Source organism: Silurus meridionalis, chromosome 19 (assembly GCF_014805685.1).
Source record: "Silurus meridionalis isolate SWU-2019-XX chromosome 19, ASM1480568v1, whole genome shotgun sequence".
In the NCBI taxonomy this organism is placed as follows: Eukaryota; Metazoa; Chordata; class Actinopteri; order Siluriformes; family Siluridae; genus Silurus; species Silurus meridionalis.
The window spans coordinates 2,400,889-2,423,942 of record NC_060902.1 but is presented as its reverse complement, the minus strand read 5'-3'; the positions used below and the strand labels follow the sequence as shown (position 1 = coordinate 2,423,942).

Genomic DNA, 23,054 nt, shown 5'->3' with positions numbered 1-23,054 from the left:
AGCTGGTGTTGGATCTATGATGATCGCAAATTTTGAGCTATTTTATAAGTTTCTCAGTAGCTTCTGGTTCCATAACGTTAACGAGTGCTCATGTTAGTTCTCTCTCTCCAGTGTTCTGTATTGTTTAAAGACTATAATTACACTCTTGATATCACTCAAATGAGGATGGATTCCCCTTTTGAGTCTGGTTCCTCTCAAGGTTTCTTCCTCATAACATCTAAGGGGGTTTTTCCTTTCCACAGTCACCATGGCTGCTCATCAAGGGTGAATATACATCGTTCACCTTCACTGTTTAAATTCTGTAAAGCTGCTTTGAGACAATGTCTGTTGTGAGAAACGCAATAGAAATAAACTTGACTTGACTTGAAATGTGAGGGGTGTACTTACTTTTGTGAGATTCTCTCCCGCTCTCTCTTTTTTCATGTCTTCATGCCATTAACCATCCCCATGACACCATTTTAGGTTTATATTCCATTCACGCAACCCTACTAATAAAATATTTGCAATATTCAAATACTCGATCACAGGCTCAACCGGAAGTTGCATCATCATCCCAGTTTTCTGAAAATCACAGAAAGAAGCAAAGGGAATTCTCTCAAACTGTATTTCTTTATTCTGAGTGGATGTGAATGAGCAGAGTATTTGAATCATGACAGTATCTTTAGTCTGATGAGTATAAATGACCAGTTAACGACTGCATTCAGAATTCTATGCTGAAAATCTCGTGCTCATACTCAACATCCTTTCAAAACACTGTTACTGTTTGTCTTCACACTTCTACACCTGTACAATCCACTGATGCATAATCTCACTATAAGATGTCACCAGGGAGTTCGTCCTCACCGCTGTCACCTTCATTAGAGATCTAACTCTACATAGATGCCAAGAAGCGATGCTAGTTCTAAGTTTGCTTCACTAAAGTTTCTCCCCAGGCACTTCCTGTAGTTCCTGTAGACCGGCTGCTCTTTCACGCTATGAGTCCATCAGTATTCAAGTAAATATGATTACTTAAGACCTTGGGGTTCCTCTTAAGGATCTATATGTATATTGTGATGTGTGTGTATATATATAATGTGTGTGTGTGTGTGTGTGTGTGTGTGTGTGTGTGTGTGTGTGTGTGTGTGTGTAGGATATTTATACACTACTCAAATTAGGCCATGTGTGGAGGTTTGGGTGGGAGTGAAACAGTGAGACTTCCTTGACAGGATTCTGAAAGGAGATGTCAAATAAAGACAGTGGATTCTTCAACACATTCCTGATTTACATAGTAACCACTTCACCACAACCTTCCCATATATATATATATATATATATATATAGATATATAATAATATATAATGCATTATATCTATAGCAGCATTAGTAATAATAATGTGCCATAGATAAGAAAAATAGTGTTTCAAAATGTTATTATTCATTATAATGCTACAGTGCCTGTGACCTGTGAGTAATTAGAATGCAACTCTGATCTTGATTAACAGTTATAAGGCGTTATAACCATTTGAAAGTGAGCGACAATGTAACTAAAATGTTTAGCTTATAGTTTTTGTTCAAAGTGAGGCTTATATACTGTATATCCTGCAGGGTTTCTTTATTATGACATGTTAATAAAATGCCCCTGAATGTGTTATAAAGGTCTTATTCATGCAAAGTGTTTCCTAATTAAATCCTGATTCACGTTCAACATGCGAGCGTGAAGTACTAGCATGATGTGCAGCGGAATCCACGCTATAAGCCTTCGCTGACCCATTTCCCCCGACATGGCATAGCACAGCCTTGCACGGTGCTGGAAACCAGCCTCCTACCCTCCGATGACTCATGGATGATGAAGAGAGAACTGAAGCTTGGCAGCAAGCTCGGCTGTCTGCCTCGTTTTCTACCTCACCCGATGCTGTTTGAAGGGCTTGGTGGGTTTTTTTTATACATCACAGTTTTTATATGCTTTTTTGGGCTCCAGAAGAGCGAGGATTTGAAAGCAAGAGTGCAAGAGTGTGACTAAACTCTAAGTACAGCATCATCTTTAACTGTATGGAAAAAGAAATCAGGACATTGAGGGGAACAGGGTTTGGGAGGATAAGGTGGGATGGGGAGGGGGGTGTAATATCCACGCCGCAGGTTCAGCATTTTTATTCGTTGCATGGTCAGGGGAAAATGTTAACACATTACTTGTAACTGGGGTCATTTGGAGGTCAGTGATGTTGCACTGAAAGCTAGGGATAAGAAAATACAAGTTTTTTCTTTTTTCTTTTTTTTTTACTTGCATGTTTTTACATTGTAGAGATGCTACAGTTGGCTCCATGTTTGATATGTCCAGCTTTTTATTTAATATATGTTGTCTTGTCACCTGAACACTTTATATTTAATATTAATATTAAGGTAAATGTTCTGCTTACATCCAAATCCTGATTTTTTTAAAAGTCTGTACCAACCTGGTTATAGCATTTTATACCATGTGGTTGTAATGATGAGTTTACAGTATGAATGCATAATGCAGCTTTATGAGCATCAGTGTTACGTATAAGGTGCTATTACTTATATATCGACAATTATTATTATTTACATTTCGGACGCTCAAAGAGAAGATGCCGACCCTGCGAGGATTCAGTTGCATCCCACTTCATGAAGATCTCAATTATTAGACTTTGAGGATAAACAACTTCTTAATCGATACACAACATAAGATTCTCTATATGCTGTTTCTCCATCATAAAACATTTACAGGCTCAGGCAGGATGGAGTTGGTGTTGAATCTATAATGATCTTATATGTTAAGCTAATTGATGCATTGCCACCAGGACCACCAGGTTCCACAACTCCAACTGACTGTAGAAGTCTGTAGAAAGCACATCACTATATAAATACCGTATTTTCCGGACTATAAGCCGCTACTTTTTTCCCACGTTTTAAACCCCGCTGCTTAAACAACGAAGCAGATTATTTATGAATTTTTCCTAGGTTTTTCGCGGTTTCACAAACTTCAACCCAAAAAACTGAACCCCATAACATTAGACCAATGGAATTTCTGAACGGAAACGAAAAAACGCACTTCACCTGTGTTCTGAGCTGCACGGCATCGGGAGAAAAAACTTTTTTTTAAACGCACGACGATGCCAAAAGATCTCTCGAGAGAAATAGTTGTGAAAGGAAGGAGGAAGACAGTGAACAATGACTTTCTTGGTCGGCTACTGTTTAGATACAAGCTGTTGTAACGCGTTGAGTCTGGGTGAAGGGAGAGCTCGCTAACTCCAGTTACAACACAGATCATATAAGCACAGACAGGTTTCCAAAACTCATGCTTTTTTATTTTTCTTGGCAACAGAGTTACGGGTTAGTCAAAGAAACTTAGAAATGAGCATCAGAAAATAATAAGGACATATTCCTCGGTCTTGCACACACGCAGTTATACAGGAAAAATGCAGTGGCAGGCTATTCCCAAAATACCACTCTGCTCCTAAAGGAGCGCAACATATTTCACCCGTTACACCATGTAACAGACACTGCCTTTCATTAAAGCCTGTGTAAAGATAATTCGTTTCAATGTAGATACCTGCGGACACAGGTTATTTATGTTTAAAATAAAAATCTTTGTCAAATTCAGTGGGTGCTGCTTATATATGGGTGCACTTTATAGTCCGGAAATTACGGTATCTATATATATATATATATATATATATATATATATATATATATATATATATATATATATATATATATATATATATTCTCAAAGATGAAGAACCGGCTCACAGTTCGCTGTTGGAGGAGATCCAGTGCCAATCACAGAAGGTGACCAGTTTCAAAAAGAAGACTTCCAGACACATTCCAGTGTGATAGTGGGTAAATGTAGATAAATAAAGTACTTTCTAGTCAACAGAGCTTGTCTTGAAGCTCTTTTGATACCATCTCGTATATTCTTGATAATATATCAAATGCTATTTAAAATCAAATCACTTTCCATTGTAGAAAACCATCAGAAATCTATCAATGACTCGTCAGGTGACTCGACGCCAAACGGGTGACATTCTGTCAAATCCAAATAATCCATCCTCATTTTATATCCATTTAGACTCATTATGTATCATTCTTGGCCTTTTCTTCTGTCATTTACTTTGGAATAATTTGTAATTCTTTTACATATTGTGACAAAATCAGATCAGAATATATTTCAGGCAGCTGTAATCATTAAAAACTGCAGAGGGTGGGATTAATGAGAGATATTTCAGGAGAATGCAGGATTCAAACAATCCTGAAATGTATGCATGAATAAAAAGTTCAGCAGTGTGTGACATCAGTTAATACAAGAGCGCTTCATCTTTAGCTTTTTTTTTCTTTATGTATATAATGAGGTCTTTGGGGTAAACATCCAGACAGCGTCAGTGTTGCAGTGTTTTCTTCATACACTTCTAATCACATGCTTGAGAAGCGTTTCTGTGGTCTTTATGTCATCTTTATGTCACCTATGTTCACCATTCCTAATTAATCTCGGTATCAAGTGCCTCATTGCCGTTATATGACTCTGATATACCAGACTTACTATCAGCATGGAGTTGGCATGATTTTTCAATGTTTTCTGCGAAGTGTCATTTTATGTTGTTATACATTTATGAGCTGTCATGAAGGACTTATGTAGGTGTAATGTTGCACTATGGACATCTACTCCAGGTTATATTCGACTGCTTTTGTACCAATCCTGCCTTTCATGCTTTCATTCTTTCCTTAACATTAACTTTGGTTGTATAGACATTTTATATTAAATGTCATGAAGGGCTTATGTACTGTAGGTGCAATGCAGCTCTATGAACACTAATGTTAAGTACAATGTCCCCACTTTTATACAAATTCTGATATGAATTTTTACCTTAGCTTTGTTATATAGTGGTTTTATATATTTTGTCATTAAAAGTGTAATGAAGCACTTATAAACGTTTCCTTGATTATGTCAATCATCACAAATTACCTATGCAGATCTAATGTAGCCCTACGAACTCTCTGATTAACATTAAGATGGTACTGCTTTTTCGTCTCTGTCTTCTGCTTCAAATGGACATTTGGTGCAACCCAGATGAGGATGGGTTCCCTCTTGAGTCTGGTTCATCTCAAGGTTTCTTCCTTATGCCATCTCGGGGAGTTTTTCCTTGCCACAGTTGCTCATCAGGGACAAACACTTACAAAGAAGATATTTACTTTTAATCACCACATTATCTGTGTAAAGCTGCTTTGAGACAATGTTCATTGTTAAAAGCGCTATACAAATAAAAATTAATTGAATTGAATTCTTTACAGATTCTGACTTATTGAGATATTGCAGCAATTTGCTCATATGGCTTTATATCAGCTGTCATAAAGGACTTATAGATCTTTTTATAGTATAGTATTGTAGATCCTATGTAACCTTATGAACTCTGATCTTTTTTAGGCATGCATTTCCGACAGCAGCTTCTATATGTTGTGTATGGTTTTATGTCAAATGTCATGAAGAGCAATTATGTAGGTGTAATGAAGCACTATGAACATTATGAACCATTAAATTCAAGCTAAATGTTTTGCTTCTGCAAGCTCTACATTTCCTACATTAGCTTGGTTGTACAGAACTGAAGTTTATCACTTGTCATGAAGGGTTTATGAAGGTGTCATTCAGCTCTATGTACACCAGTAATGCAAGGTGCTGCTTCGTATATAAAGATCCTGATTGGATAAGGCACGGCATTGTACTTCCTCAGCTTGTTAAATGGTTCTGTTATTTGCCATGAAATTCTTATGTAGGTGTTATGTAGCACTTATAAACATGCTTAAAGTTATTTCTTGAAGTTCATATGCAAATCCTGAGTTATTCTGGGTAAATGTATTACACCAGCCTGGATATATAATTTCATATCAATTGCCATTGAAGGCCTATGTAGGTGTAATGTAGCTCTTTATTTGCCTCTATTACTTGTTTACTTTTTTTATGGATTTCTCTTATTACTTACTTACAGTTCAATTTGTTATGAGAGGCTTATGTAGGAGTACAACAGGCCTACGAATGCTCATTGTAAGTTCTGCTTTGATACAGATTTTATACAGAATTTATCAAGACATGCATTTCCTTTTAGGACCGAAATTGAAAACGCTTCTGCGTCACACAGACGCAGACGCTGGAGGCTTCAGTGTCCTTGTGTGCTCTTTTTCAGTCTATTGAAAAAGCCGTCTTATTTAGGTTCGTCCTTTGTCTATTTCGGCAGCAGCATTGATCATGGCTGTTTGAGCGGTTATGACGGAAATCCGAAAATGCCTAATTATAGTTAAATCTCTCTCATTTATCAAGCTAAGCAGCTGCTGCATTTGTGTGTGTTAATATGTGTGTGTGTGTGGGGAGGTGTGTGTGTGCATGCCTTATGTCGTAACAGTTATGAACTTGAAGCAGACGAATGAAAAACGAGAGACAGTTTCACAGGAGGCGTAAATCGCTCTCCTCTCAGCCAGCTGAATACAGCCATCGGGATCCATAGGATTTGTTTTATTTACCCAATTCGAGGAAGAAATCTGTGGGAAAACACTGCCTCCTGGTGGACAAGTTAAATATAAACCCAAACACTCGGCTGCTGAGGTACAATTAATCAAGTGAATAATCATTTAGATTTTTTTTTTTTTATTGTGTCGTTTTGACAACTATAACATGTTATAATGCATTATTAAGTCACTATGCATTGTATATTCTACAAATTGCTGCTATAATTATTAATGATAATGCACAAAAATGAAGATCAAGAAAATAGCATGGCACTTTCTGTTATGTTAAGGTGATATTTATATAATAAACTATGACTACGTTTTTATCTAGTTTTAACGCATTCATTGAGCATGATACATGTCGTTATAATCATTAATTATAATTATATTATGGATTTTTAATTGCCATTATGTATTGTGTTATAAATAGTGGCTTTATTTTAAAAATACATTATATGGCCAAAAGTATTGGGACTTTTTTTTCAGCTATATGTGGATCTTCCCTAAACTGTTAGCACAAACTCAGAGCCACACGATTGAATAGGGCGTCTTTGGATGTGGTAGCGTGAAACTAGCTGTTTTAGCATGACAATGTCCCTGTGCACAAAGTCAGACCCTACATGGATTGGAGTAGAAGATCTCCTGCTATAGATCTCCAACCCTATTGAACACCTCTGGGTTAAATTTTCACATTGACTGCACCCCAGGTCTCCTCACCTTACCTACATTTATTAGTACTTGACTTTACAAACATCCTTTATGAATTAGCATAAATCTCCACAAAATCTGGTGAAATATCTTCCCAGAAGAGTGGAGGTTATTACAGCAAAATAAATAAATAAATAAATAAATAAATAAATAAATAAATAAATAAATAAATAAATAAAAAAGAAGCACATACCAATCTTGTACACATAAATGTCCACACATTTTTCTCCTTATAGAGTATGTATAATAACACGCTATAATGTGCTATAAGCACTGCTTGTATTGTCATGTGTTTATAATGCATATACATTTCTGAACTGTTCATTTCTAATCAATGCTGCAGTTTTAATGTATTTTCCTGACTTTCTGTAATATTTAGTTCGCCACTAGGGTGCACTGTTTGAATACTTACCAAGATCAAGGCCCATGAAGATGAGTCTGAAATAATCTTGTTATGGAAAACTATGTATCTGATATCTATTAAAATAAATTCTGGATTCTAATTGGTCAGAAAGTGTTGATTAATTTTCTATTGCAACAACGTAGCCATGGACTGAAAGATTTTTTCTTTTAATGTGTGAAGTTAACTTTGTATTAATTAGAGGAGTCTTCAGTGTCAGAGAAAGAAAGAAAGAAAGAAAGAAAGAAAGAAAGAAAGAAAGAAAGAAAGAAAGAAAGAAAGAAAGAAAGAAAGAAAGAAAAGACAGACAGAGAGAAAGAAAGAAAGAAAAACAGTGAGATAGAGAGGAAAAGGAAGAGTAAGAAAGAAATATATATATATATATATATATATATATATATATATATATATATATATAGAGAGAGAGAGAGAGAGAGAGAGAGAGAGAGAGAGAGAGAGAGAGATTTTTACGATCCTTTATTTGACATATGTTATATTCAGCATGGTATCAGGACAGACAGACAGACAGACAGACAGACAGACAGACAGACAGACAGACAGACAGACAGATAGATAGATAGATAGATAGATAGATAGATAGATAGATAGATAGATAGATAGATAGATAGATGGATAGATAGATAGATAGATAATTATTTTGTTATTGTTATTTTTTTAAGTTTAAATTTAACTGAAAATTTAAGGTTTAAAATACATTTAATATTGAAATAATATATAAATGTAAAAAAACAAGAATTATTTGTATAATTATTTGTTTACTTGCTTGTTTGTTTGCTTTAATGCTTTTATTATTTTATTTTTTATTTTGCTATTTTTGCATCAATGCTTTTAAAATAGTGCAGAATTTATATATACTGTATACATATATATATATATATATATATATATATATATATATATATATATATATATATATTATAATAATATAATCAGAATTTATATATACTGTATATATATATATATATATATATATATATATATATATATATATATATATATATATATATATATATATATATGAACATAAATTATACATATAAAAAAAAAAAAACAACCAATATGGTAAAAACTCTACAGTTCCATTCACTTTGTGTGTGATCTTTTTTTTTTTTTATTTCATTTCAAAACAGAAACAAACACCCACAAGACCCTTTATTTGAGATATTACATATTTCAATATTAGGAGACATGTTGGTTGAAAAATAAAATAAAATAATAAAATAATAATAATAATAATACAGAAGAAAAAGTATTTGTGATTACAAGGCGAACGTCACACAACATTGTGAGGTGTAAAGAAAGCAGACGAGTGCGTCTCAGTGTGAGATGAACAGACCAGGCGCCTGAGAGCGAGTCAGGAGTGAGGAATTCATCTCCACAAATCATTTGTGCACTCAGAAGAGAGAGAGAAAGAGAGAGAAATAGAAAGAGTGTACAGTAAAAATAAAAATGTGTGTGTGTGTGTGTGTGTGTGTGTGTGTGTGTGTGTGTGTGTGTGTGTGTTTTATTTCATTGAAACGGCAAATACCAAAGATAACAGTGTTTCTATACAGTAAGGCAATAAAATGCCATAACAGTGAAATGACTGAAATAATTCTAATAATTCAAAATAAAGGGAAATCCAGTCATCTCTGTGTTGTTTAGATTAGGAAAATAAAGGTCAAATGTAAGTCGAAAGCTTGGTTATATATGTAAAACTAGGTTTTATCACTCTACACAACAACAACAACAACAACAACAACAACAGGTGAAGATCTTGCATATTGGATCAAATGCATCATTATCATTAACGTACCCTGAATATCATCAAAGTCTCATGAAAGATGAGGTCGAATATTACAAAAAACTTTCCTTTTTTTAGTTTCACAAACTCTACATGGGATTTTTTTGGCTCACTCCATCATAAGTGCTTTTTTTTTAAGATCAGTGGCATATAAAGCAACACTACAACTGTACAGTACAATATCATGTCATTTATATAGATAGATAGATATATATAGATATATAGATATATAGATATAGATATAGCTATAGATGCATTCAGAAGCATTTACAAGGTGGCACACAGTACAGATAACAGTAGTACGTCATTTCTTGGGGTTTTTGTTAACATTAACTATATTTTTTCCCCTTTTTGTTTTAGATCATAATGTATTTGACTCTATAACCAAGAGAGTGTCTTGTCTGTCAGTTGCCAAAAATCTAACCCAGCGTGAGACCTGATGGAAGTCTGCCCTCTCCCAAACTATAAGAACTGCTCCCCTTTGTCTGGTGATGAACTTTTAACATTTGCTCTGAAATTTAAAAGAAAAAGACATGTTTAAGTTTGCAATAAAGGAAAAAAAAAAAGAAACGGGAATGAAAGAGCAACAGAGAGTGACGAGGACCCAAAGATTCAAGAGGATGCAGGATAAAACACACACACACACACACATATATATGCAAGAACACACACACACACATGCTAGTTGTTCGACCCATATTTAGTTCTTGTTCAGGTTCTGACTGAGAGAATGAAAAACACACACAAACACACACACAAACACAGAGAGAAAGATCCGAAATTGAAATCAAGGTAGAAGTGGAAGATGAGGAGGGACAGAAACAGGGAGTCGAGCTTGACCAGTCTTCGAGAAAAGGCAAGGAGATTTGTTCAGTCAGGGAAACTAGTCTCGCTCAGTAACTCAGCCCTGAATTATGGAAGAGAAGAAGAGAAGCCAGAAAAGAACAGCATTCATTAGAGGACAAATCGACCGGCTCATTAAACTTTCTGTAGGTCACATGGAGAGGTTAGTGACCATATTCAAGCAGTGATCAGTGCGATTCTGATGTTATGTGCGCTCCCTGAGGATTTTTTTATGATGAAATGCCAGTCAAATCAAAAAGTACGGTCAGAGGGGGTAGAGTTTCATTCTGAACAGTGTATCAGGTAGTGACTAATCTGACTGCACCTGACTGACCTGATCATACAGCCATGCTAAATCTGATCATTATGGCGGTATCAAAAAGTTTCGAGACTAGTTTTGTAACACACAGACAGATGTCAGCTCAACGCTGCATGCACAGTCACATGAAACTCTGACCTTCATAAGTCAGTGTGCCAAAAGACATCATCCTGTGTACATCAGGAGCTGTGCTGTAACTGGTCAGAGCAAGTTAGAGCAAAGAGCAAACGTGAAATCTTTTTTACGTGAAACCAGGCAAATCTGCCACATAGACGTTCAACACGATTCAGCAATAAATCATTCAAGGTTTTTTGAGTTGGCACGTTCACTTCAAGAGCGGAAGAATAACCCTGGAAAATGACGGGAGATCAGGAAGACCTTCAAAAAGCTCAACCCCCAAAAATGTTGAAAACATTCAACAACTTGTGCATGATGAATGTTCTCCGACGATCATCATGCACAAGTTGCTGAATGTTTTCAACATTTTCCGGGGTTGAGCTTGTTGAAGTCCATCTCCAGGCTGCTGACCCAGAAGCAGAAGGAACACCGTTTCAAAGTCCGCCAAGGACTAGGTCAGGGTGTTGTGGATAACCAGTCCTTCATGTTGGGGATTATTGCCTACGAGTACGAGTACGACCCTGAGACGAAGCAACAGTCTTCACAGTGGAAAAGCCCATCATCTCCACGACCGGAAAAAGGCGAGGCAGGTCCGCAGCTCGACCAAGGGCATGCTAATCGTCTTTTTTGACATTCGCACCATTGGCATTGAGAATTCGTCCCCGGGGCCAGACCATCAATAGTGAGTTGAAACTTTTTCATACTACCTCATACAATGTCTCTGTATACTGTAGATTCACAATTTAAATTTCCCTTCACTGGAACCAGAACTTTTCTAGCATGACGGTGCTCCTGGGAACAAAGCAAACTCTATGAGAACATCTTGCGTTAGTGTTAAGGTTGGGATGAAAGAACTCAAGTGGCCTGCACAGAGCCCTGACCTCTCAACACTGGAGGCACAAAGTTGGAGGCACACAACTATATGGGGTGTCTTTGGATGCCATTAAGAAGGCAGCTCAGTAGTTAAGGCATTGGACCTTGGATCAGAAGGTCATGCGTTTAAATCCCAGCACCACCAAGCTACCACTTCTTGGTTCTTGAGTATTGTAAGAGCTTCTGCCAAATGCCATAAATTTAATGCAGTAGAATTTATGTTTTATGTTAGTTGGAAAGGAAGATCTCCTGCTATAAAGCTCTGATCTTAATCCTATTGAACATGATGAATGGAAACGGATGAAAGTATGATGAAATTAATGCTGAGTGAACCCCTGGTCTGACTTTACTACACCCTCCGTGTGGATTATTAGTACAAACATGAATGAAATGTAGTTATTTTTTGTATTAGATGACGGTATAAGAGGTTCAGTGAACCCTGTGTGCAAAAGGTGACGGCGAACAGATCTGGAGACAAGAGTTCAGCATTCCACTTTCTACCACATCTTCATTAGTGTTATGGAATTTCCATCAACTGAAACATTTAAACCCAAACAAATAGAGCCGTAATGCTTTCCATGAATACAGAATTCATAATGCATTATAAACCTGTTTGAATAGTATTCTAGTGCCTACATAAAGCCTATTATGAGTTGTATGAATGCTCATTAGCAGCTATACAAGTATGCATGACATTTTAAAAGCCATGAATGTACAACTGAATAATTAACTGTTGTTGTCAGTTGTCATAATGCATTATATGCGTCATAATGTGTACTAATGACCTAATGCACTGTAACACAAGCATAATTAGTTAAAATGCTTTATAACACCTACAGTTTTCTTAAAATAGTGCTTATCTCTGGTATATACCACATAGTATAACATCATGGCAGGTAATAGCCTAATGAGCCACTGTATCGCTTGTTTATAAGTCAATCTATGAATGTGTGTAATGCGTAATAACATTTCATAAATGTCTACAAGTGCATTTTACTGTGTTTTGAATGTTATTGTCATTAAGTGCCATAAGTATTTATAACAGGGGCATTACTGCCTTATGAAAATGTTGTGTGTGTGTGTGTGTGTGTGTGTGTGTGTGTGTGTAATTAATGGTCTTATAGGTTTATATATATAAATATATATATCCTATACCGACCTCATTAGTAGAAAGTGAAATGCTTATAACCTCTGGCCTCCTCAGTAGATTGCAGCGGTTTAGTGGTGATGGTTTGGAGGAAATGCCGAGCTGGCAAACAGAGCTCCAACCGTGCAGCTCAAAGCCAAGTGAGAAAGAAAATAAACAAAAAAATAACGTTCATATATTTATATTTTTTAACCTGTTTTTGGAATATCTGAGGCTATATTCTAGAGGCTTGGATTCTAGATTTACACCTCTGAAAATGTGAAAAAATTGTATGAAAAAATGCAAAACTGTTCAAACTTATGGCCAACTATGCGTATATTTATAATGCGAAAGTCGATCGGAGAGAAATGTATAAGGAATGCATTGTTCCAGATACAGAGGTGTAATCATAGTAAAGGGGAGGAGCTCTGTCTCTTTCGCCCGCCTTTTACACGTAGACACTTTTTTGTAATTTTTCATGCTTTAATGTGATTGCAGTAGTTGTTTTTTTTTTTTAGACGTACTCCCTGGCAGTAGAGGTCTGTGATTGCCGGTAGTACTGCTGCCCGCCTCGGGCCTCTTTAGCACAGGAGCAGCAGAGGAAGGAGCCGCCCAGGATCGTCAAGCAGGCCGCCGCCCAGCCGATAAACAGGGCGGAGCCAAATTCAAACCTAAAACAAAAAAAACGAGTGGTTTCAGGTACATTTATTAACGTTTTAATGAAAAATAGTAATAAGCAATTTGATACTTAACATAATGTATATGTTTTGGAGCATTTTGAATCTATTTAAATCCAAATCTTTTCAAATGTTTTGATTTTCTGAAACGTTTTTTTTAATCATTGGAAAACACTAGTTGATCGTGTTCTTTGCCCACATATAATTTATGTATGCAAACGATAGAAAATAAACAAATATTCATTCCTTACTTGGCATTATGAGGTGTGTTTGGATCGAAGAAGTGAACAGAGACTTGCGTCGCATACCAGGATACAGACACCAGAGTGCACAAACCTATTCGGAAGACAGAAATCGCAGTGTGTTTACTATGAATGGCCGGAAATTCTCTTAATTCAGCCAAGGACATAAACAAACAGCACCGGACTCCTGATAAAGAACTATTGTGGTAATGATGTTTACTACTGAAACTGCTTTACTGATTTGTATGGGAAATTAATTTAGACTTCCTACAGCTGTGTGGTTTATATTCTTATCATAATGCTATTCTTATTGTATTGTTATTTCTCAGGATCGTTTTTGCTCAATCAAAGGAAAAATCACATATAGAGTGATATGTGTGGACGTATATACGTACATATATATATATATATATATATATATATATATATATATATATATATATATATATATATATATATATATATATATATACACACACAGAGTGAATGTTCTTAACTATTTTATAAAGGCTTATGTCAGGTTTATGTCACATCCTGTGAGATGAGTATGCATTATATGGATTTGTTTGTACATAAAAGAGAGAGGAAATCCTAATCATTTCATTATTACTGAGGCCTGTATGATTATTTCCAAAACTCATAGTGAAGTGTTGTTATTAAGTACAGTGGTGTAGAATAGTGGCATGTTTATAACACTGTCATTGGGCACTGTGTATACGTTCTTTAATTGTGATCTAAAGGAGAAAAACACCATTTGTTAACTATATTTTTACTACAACTACTACTTCCATTATTATTATTGTTTCTACTCTAATACTGACACTATTAATACTTATACTAAAGAGAAACTATTACTTCTACTATTGGTTGTTTCGTTGTGTTGTTTCTCTGTGAAATGGGTTCTGTTCTTTATATGGATAAAATAAAAATAAAGCCAACTGACTTAACCAATACTATTAGTAATACTACTATTACTGCTCATACTGCTATTAATACTATTACTGCTCATACTGCTATTTCTACTTCTACTATTAATACTGCTATTACTGCTACTGTTATTGTTACTACTATAATATTACTATGACCAATACTGCTACTACTAATCAGTGGCAGGCCATCAGGCCTGTATTCTTTCATTCCCAATAGTCTATTCTCTTTATTTCATAGCCTTTCTCTCAGATGTGCTGCATCTTGCATCCTATCGGCATCCTATAGCTTAAAATCCATGTTGCTTGTAGCTGTAGTTTTATCCAATCAGATTGCAGCTTGCTTACTCTGAGGCCCTCTAAAAGGCATTTTCTCATATTTATTTGGATGGTCAGAGAACGCACTAGTCAAAGCTCGCAGACCGCATCTGCTGCAACCTTCACAGGCTTAAATACATTGGTGTAGATTTAATAGCTGTTTTTTATTCCACAATGGCTAACAGAGGAGAAAAATGGATTTGGTCACAGATACATTTACTAGCACAATTAAACATGGATTTTCAAAAAGACGAAAACTTTGTCTAAAACAGCTCAAAAAACGTGCAAAACATTTTGCACAAAAATACACCCACTTTGCCTTCATTTAAAATCCTGAGGAAAACCATATTGTTTAAAAAAAATAGTAGAAATGCAAATGATTCTTCTACTATTACCACTTATAAGACTATTATGACTCCTACTACTAATACAAATTCTCCTATTACTGCTATTACTACTGCCAGTATTATTAACACTACTAATACAAATATTACTACAAATTATATTATATAATTATTCAAATGTATAATTTATTACTCTTTAGCAACTTTGTGTGTGTGTGTGTGTGTGTGTGTGTGTGTGTGTGTGTGTGTGTGTGTGTACCGGCAAGTAGGAAGAGGCCTCCTCCTGCCACAGCAATCTTGCCCTTGGTGGCGGGGTTGTTGTCGCCCACCCTGGTGCACTTCATGCCCACTACACTCACGATAACGCCGATAAACCCCATCAGCACGGATATGACCATCAGAGCTCGGCACGTCTGGATGTGGACTGGAACGAGCAGAAAAAGTTATAAAATTGTGTGTGTGTATATATATATATATATATGCTTGTTTAAAAAGCTTTGCAGTTTCACCAAGCAGCTACTCTTGGGACCTTGAGAAAGGCCCTTAACCTCTGTGTCCCAGGGCCACTGTATTATGTCTGGCCTCAGCTTCCTAACATCGCTGGGATAAGTGTGCCTTATTAACGCATTTTTTTTTTGTCCTAATAAAATGTTTAGCCTTGAAAAGTTGTCTTGATTGAAAAAATGCTCATAAAATTGGTTTGTTGGTTTGGTTAAATGTAAGAAGAATAAAATACAAATACACAAAAACGTTTCATGTCCAAAGTTAATCCTCTTGCCATTAACGTCTTCTCCCCGTCTCATCACTGGTTCAAGTGTTCACGTGTTCGTGGTTACAGCTGTCCCAAATTCTTTGTACATTTACGTTTGTATTTATGTCCCCATTTATGTCGGCCATGTAATTTATGGAAAATATAAAATATTATATAAATTAATATGTATATTATAAACTAGTGTATATTTATTTATATTTTCTTTACTTCAATCTTTTACTGAAAGCAACTGCAACCAAACAAGTTCCCCTAAGCGATCAATAAAGTATTCTGATTCTGATTCTTGCTTTTGCTCTCGTTTCGGTTTCCAGGTTTTCTTGTTCTTGTTTTGCCTTGTTTTTGTTTTATCTGCCAATCGCTGAATCATTGCCTGATTTTGGTTCAGATTTTGCCTGTTATTTTAATTGTTTGCTTGTTTAAGTAAATAAACGTCCTTATCCAGCACTCGCATCCGCTTCCGTTTACTTGCATTCGCATTGCGTGACAATTTCCTGTCGAAATGCTCCTGTGAGCCAAACAAAAAGCAACATTAAATACCATTAACATCAATAAAGCTGTTTACTTGTATATTACTATTGTAACATCCTGATTGGGGCAGGGAAACATGCGGATAAGGAGGCGGGGCTTAAACAGCTAGCTGCAGCTGGTCATTTACAAATAAACAAACCATTTGCTTTGTAAATTCTCCTGTGAACATAAAGAAAAAAAAAACAGTAAATTAACGTCAGTAAAGCCATAAGATGTAAGTTTTTTGCTGTCTCTTGAGCTTGTCATCCTTGTGTTCCAATTGACTTGGATGCCTCTCTGAAATTCCACGCCGAGCCCACGCGGTCTTCCAGCGCATACAGAACGCCGTAGGAGGGCCTCCGTTACATGTTTTACGCTGTCGGGATCGGCGTGGTGTTTTTTCCACAAAAGGAGAATTGTTCGCTTATCTGTCGCTCCTTGTGTACCAGGCTCATGCGTATTACATGTCAAGTCGAGCTCATAACAATGGCTTTTTAATGCCTTAGGGTCGTCCTACGGAGTCCAGCAGGATCTCGAAAGCTTTCCCTCGCTGACCTTTTATTCAGTAAATATGGTGGCATGTTGAAAAGAAATAAAGACTTGAAACGAAGCAATAAAACAGAAAGAGAGAGTCAACACGTAACTTTTTTTTTGAAGTCTGATTTACAAACACTTACTTTGAAGCCAAATTTCAGCAAAAAGAAAGCGTTTTTTTTTTTTTTTATATCTACTTTCATCCCCGTGGTGATTTGTGTAAAAGCAGGGTGGTTTGACCCAGCAGGGTGTCGCTTTGATCCCAGAGCTTTATGTCTGAATGGAAGTAGTGAGAGCCGGGCCGTGCGGAGGGGTGGAGGGGCAGAGGGGTGGATTCGGCCTCCCACCACTCTGTGCCCGGTGCCAAGCTTGGCAGTGCCTGGTACAAACAAAGAAAAGGCCAGCAAGTGTGCACTTTGTCAGAGTGCATACTTCAAGAAGCTGCGTGTGTGTGTTTTGGGGCTTTGTCTATTGTTCGATGGCTCGTGGGCCACTCTTGTACGTCATAACTGATGCATATGGTGGCGACACAGTTATTTTTTTTTTTTATGGAAAATAAGAAATTTTCTTGAAAATTTTAAATTAGTTATGTATGAATCAGAATTACAAAGAGTGTGTAACTGTGTATGTGTGTATGCATATTTTTGCATATGTGCTTCATGCATTATTAAATGCTTAGTTGAAGTCTATTTGAAGGACCTTTTTGTGCACCGCTAAAAAGCCTCATTCATCAAGACTCAATATAAAAAAATTCCAGTTAGCTGCCAAAAAAGATTTGTATGTTTTGCTGATGAGTTTGTGCAAAATTATTCAACTTAAAATTCAATTAATTCATCTGAGTTCAATTATAAGACCGATTTACTTCAATCACACACCAATTTATTGATGAACAAAAGCCATCCAGGACTTTCATATAAAATCAAAACTAATAATTCTTACCATTCTTTTGAATTTATGCGATTTGCCAGACGCCCTTATACAGAACAGCTTACAATTATATTATTCAATATGTCATTCTGAGCAGCTATGGGGTTAATTTTGTCGCTCAGGGGCCCAGGGGTGGCAGCTGGTGGCAGGCTGGTGTGGTTGGTATTGCTCATCAAGTTTTCTGGTGTTCTAAAAACACCTGTATATTTGTAACATTTACACCATTTGACAGAGGCCATTATCTAGAAAGACATATAATTCTGATATAGTTCAAAGATAAGGGCCTGTTAATGGTCTCTTTGAAGGGCCTTTTGAACCTTCAATCAATTCATCTGACCAGTTTAATCACTCTGATGTATTGTTCATGTATTAAAGATTTATTTCACTTACACACCAATTTATTGAATGTATGTAAAACCATCCCACCAGTAGGAGCTTGTTGGTGCTAAGGTCTGACCAAAGACCTTAATATCCAACATCTTACCCCCTGATTGACCACTGCCCCATGTAATGTCTATAAGTGTTGCTTTAACGTTGTGACTATATTTTTAGCTAACCTTTTCCTACCGTTATTTTCAATTTCTCCCTTTCAAATGATCTCAGTTAACACTGTAAAGCAATCTGTTGTCAACGAAACACTATATTTTGAATAATTACAGTCAAAATGTTCTAAAATTAACCACTCAGATACGTTGTAGTATCATAATACTGACAAGCCAAATGGAGTTGTTCGAAAAAATCAACTTCCTGTTTAGTTCTATTAGCAATCACTTTGGTACAGAAAATCCACTTCCTGTTTCGTTCTTTTAGCAAACGCTTAAATGTTAGTGGGACACAAAATTCGGACGGATCACAAGCACGGTTGTTTTTCCTCCTTATCTGCTTTCCTGACCCTTTAGAAAATGTCAACTTGTGATATTTCTGTTAATGGAGCGAGAAACTGCATTACCAAGTTCAACCAGTGTACAGTACAAATATAAACACTACGATGAGGACAATGGGCATTTAAGACTCAGCGACCTGCGGGTCCAAGCACCCGAAATCTTTGGTGTAAAGTACAATCAAGAACCACGAAGGCTGTGTTCATTACAGGTGTCCAGAATTTCAGCGTCATTTAATTGATTTTAAAATTCTTATGCTGACCTTTAAGGCCCTACATGGTATGGCACCTCATTACTTGACACAACTGTCTAAACTCTAAGCCGTGGTCTTTGCTCCTCTGATTCTGAAAATCGAATTGTTGCTCCTAGCCATTTACGTTCTATGGATGATCAGGTTTTGTTCTCCCATGCACCAAAACTGTGGAATTCTTTCTCCATTGAGATTAGTCAGGCTGAATCTTTTAGTGTTTTGAAATCTTAGCTTTCAGGTGATTTTTTTTTTTTTTGTCTTCATGCCATATCTGCGATTTTTTAATTTAATTATTATTATTATTTATAATTATCTGTTATTTAAACATTCATGTTTATTTTAGAATAGGCTTCAGCGATCATGGCCAAGCACCTTCACCAAATCATGGCTCGGACCCTGTAGATTGCTGGACCTATTTTAAGCGAATTGGTTCTTTAAGGTTTAAAACTTTAAAATGCAGTGTTTGATTCTTGGTTTAAATAAATAAATAAAGAGATAATGAAACTACTGAGCAAGATTATATGTGGGTGTCTGTGTGTGAGTCTATGTGTGTGTGTTTCTAGTTCCATACAGTGCCGGCTGTTCTAGCGGTCAGATGACTCCACGCATAATAACAATTATTCAAGAAAGACTGTCAGAATCTCGAGCAAGAGGACAAACAATGCGGCGCTGTAAAAGGCCGAGGCCGCCTGTATATACACGAGGCAGAACATTGCGGTTACTATCCATCCAGATGACCTAAGTCTAGAGCAACAATGGCACTGGCGAGGGCGGGGACAGTGGAATCAGACAGTCCCATCACCATTTGTGGCTTCCAACATGAGTTGTACAGTATTATGGGTGTTTGGATTGTATCCTGAACTTCTTTGGTTTGAAACTGGAAGCTGGCCATGATGTGAAATCGATGGTGCAAATGATAAATTACGCAGAATAAGTGGGGCAGCTTGACTAACTTTAATGTCATTTGGGGTTCCTTTCCTACTTAGTGTCTGGAATAGCTTTTAGAAGTAAAATTACGATGTAAAAAAATGATGGATTATGCCAATGAGCTTGGCTCCTAACTTTATTATAACATTTGTTTTATTGGCATCTATAATAGTTATAAAAATCCAAGAAAAACAAATTGGTTTCCTCTGTAAATCCAGGACCAAAGCTCAGAGTGTGTCATATTGTCTTGTGTACAGAAGGTTGAAATGTAATGATGAGAGATTACAAGAACAATCTATAAGACTTTTCTAGTTCTCTGGCCAATCATTTGGTCCTGATTGTGTTTGAGGTATACTCAGGCCTGTAAAAGAACACTTTGCAAACCCAGTACTGACAGCAACACAAATCATCACTCAATCAATAAAAAGCCAGTCAATGATGTCAATGGCTCTCATTCTCTGAGCTTGTATTTGTAATCCTGTAATACCGTTTTAATAAAACCGCACACTAATATTAGCCCAGCGTATATCTTAGCATAAGATATACAACTGATTAGCACAGCAAAGAAGTAACAATGCTGGTGCATTGTATTGAGAAGAGCGTTTTGCATTCTGCTCATATTTGTGGTGTTTGTCCCCAACACTGGCCTTTTCATTTCAAAACAACCACCATTCATGAATTCGGGACAGCCTCTGTGACAGTGTTGTGCTGAAACTGTTGATTTCACTGCATTTCATAGCACGCTAAGTAGATGAAGGTCTGGTGCCTGTGTAATGGTGAGAAAGTAAACAAAACTAAATTTAAGCAAGTCAACGCATGCTCTTTAGTGCTCTTTAGTGTGATGTACACCAATTACAGATTTTAAACATTTTCAAGCGTAAAAAGGTGTGCAAATGTAATTTAACTGCCCCGATTAGTTACAAAAAGCCAGTACGTCTGAGAGACCCTGATTACATTCTCAATCACAATTGAACAACTTTACAAAACTCTTTACATCGTCCTCTTTAACTCCCAACCGCTGGACAAAGCGGCGCTGAGTGAGAGCTCGTTCTCATTAGTGCCATCATACTTACTGTCGAGGGACAGCAGCGAGTCGAAAATCTTGCACTGCACCTGTCCTGTGCTCTGGGACGCACAGGACATCCACAGACCCTCATACAGCCCCACTGCCATGATAATGGCGTCTCCTACGTACGACGACTGCTTCCACTGGGGCAACACCGTGGTCGAGATGATCCCGACCCATCCGCCTAGAGCCAAGAAGTAGCCCAGGAGCTGAAATCCTGAATTTGCCATCCTTACAATGTTGTCCTTTAAAAAAAAATAATTTGGATCTTCGTTTGGTTTTTAACTTTAAGATCTATTAAAAGAAAATGAGAGCAGGGTTCTACAAGAATAACTTTCCCATAAAGCCTTTCGACTTTGTGGAAAGAGGCCTCGAGGAAACAAGGAGCAATCAAGCTTCTTCAGAAGGCAAACAAAAAGAAATGTGCTCTTCCCCTCGCCAACTTTCTGGTCACTCGGTGCGTCCTCTTATCTCTCACGTTTACGTCAGTAAATGGCATCTGGAGCCCGGTGCTTTCCTTCAGCTCAATTCAGCTCAGTCAGCAGGGAACCAGTAGAACTCTCCAAAAACCTGAGACGTCTACACTGACCAGGGTTGACATCAGGTTTGGGTGTAGAGCCGGCTTACACACTGCATAGCTGCTCTTGTCACACTCCTGTACTGGTGCTTGGGAGGCTGAGCAACAGTAATAGGAGGGAGGAAAAAAAAAAACGCATACACAGAAGCAATACTTCAGACACAAAAGCAGCTCTGACAGGCTGAATGCAAAACAGGGGGCGGAGGGTCAGGTCTTAAAGTTCTCCCCAATTGGTTGATACATTTAAGAGGCTCCAACTCACAGGAATGCGAAGCAAAGTTCAGCTCATTAAACCCTAATGTAACTAAAGTCTCAAGGTTTAAATTATTTATGATATGATTCTTAATCTTTTCTGCATTTTTAAAGAAGAATCCAGATTTTCTGGAGAAAGCGTTATTTTTGTAAAGTTTGTTTTTCCCCTTTTCGGTTTGGCATCTACTGGAGTTTAGGAAGAAGCATGCCTGTCTTGGAAACCCCAAAACAGAGCAGTGAGCGTAAATCAGCCAGTACGCTCATGAAAGGAAGACAAAACCTCCTGCTCTCGCTGGAGATTTAGGAGCCTGGCCTATGACAGCTCTACAGAGCTCCATGGGAACCTCGCTCGAGTTAATCCTCAGGACAGAGCGAACAGGTCATCAAAGTAAGGAACGATGGCGCCATTTGGTTTAGTCACACATGAGCTGGAAGATAGCGATCGATTGTGTAAAAAGTTTTGTTTCCGTGATAAACAACATTGTCTCACTTGAATACAAAAAATACATTCACAGATAATCACATTTGGAAACTGAGAACATACAACTCCTGGATCTCAGCAGCCGTGTTTGTCCAGAACCCCCTCTGGGATTCAGGAAAACCGTTATAGTCAAATTATCTAGATAGCCTCATTTTTTTTCCAACGAGACCACAAAATTGCTCTTGTCCACCCAACCAATCCCAAAACTGCCCACTCCGCCCCATTATCCTTCCACCACACAAATGAGCTCCCTGTTTACATTACAGCAGATCTGTGCGGTTCAAACAGAACCTTCTCCAAACATGTCTGCAACCATGGGCTGTCAGGAAGGATTAAAATACCACACCATAAAACTCACTATGGCTGCTTGGAGAACACCAAACCGAGGCCCAGGAGTGGATGAGTGAAGACATTACACTTCACTATAACGTATAGAATCTAGATGGGGATGGATGCGTATGGCAGATATTGACAGTCCAAATGAAAGTGATTTTGTGTGATTGTCCTAAAAGTGTCCATGTGCAGTATGGTGTGGTATAAAGCTTCATAGCTCCCCACAATTGTGAAAGCTTTTAAGCGGGCTAAATGATTTCTAAGATTTTCCATGAGCTATATCTATAAGCCAATAAAATGTTCCTTCCTGTTGAAGGAAATCATTGATTTTGCCATTGTAACTGTAACCCCGTTTCATGGT

The 23,054-nt window shown here is 37.1% G+C and overlaps 1 protein-coding gene across 2 annotated transcripts; it reads right to left on the bottom strand.

Annotated features, from left to right (window-relative positions):
- Positions 1 to 9,597: 9,597 nt before the first annotated feature.
- Positions 9,598 to 21,750, bottom strand: cldn19 (claudin 19). Of its 2 annotated transcripts, none has more exons than XM_046875423.1 (5): positions 21,058 to 21,750; positions 15,446 to 15,610; positions 13,608 to 13,692; positions 13,204 to 13,350; positions 9,598 to 9,912 (listed from the first exon to the last, which is right to left on the bottom strand). In XM_046875423.1, the coding sequence occupies exons 1-5, from the start codon at positions 21,278 to 21,280 to the stop codon at positions 9,864 to 9,866; spliced, it is 669 nt and encodes a 222-aa protein (XP_046731379.1). In that variant the 5' UTR covers positions 21,281 to 21,750; the 3' UTR covers positions 9,598 to 9,863. The 2 variants fall into 2 exon arrangements, with proteins under 2 accessions (XP_046731379.1, XP_046731380.1); XM_046875424.1 differs by having other exon boundaries at positions 9,598 to 10,308; positions 21,058 to 21,748.
- Positions 21,751 to 23,054: the final 1,304 nt, after the last annotated feature.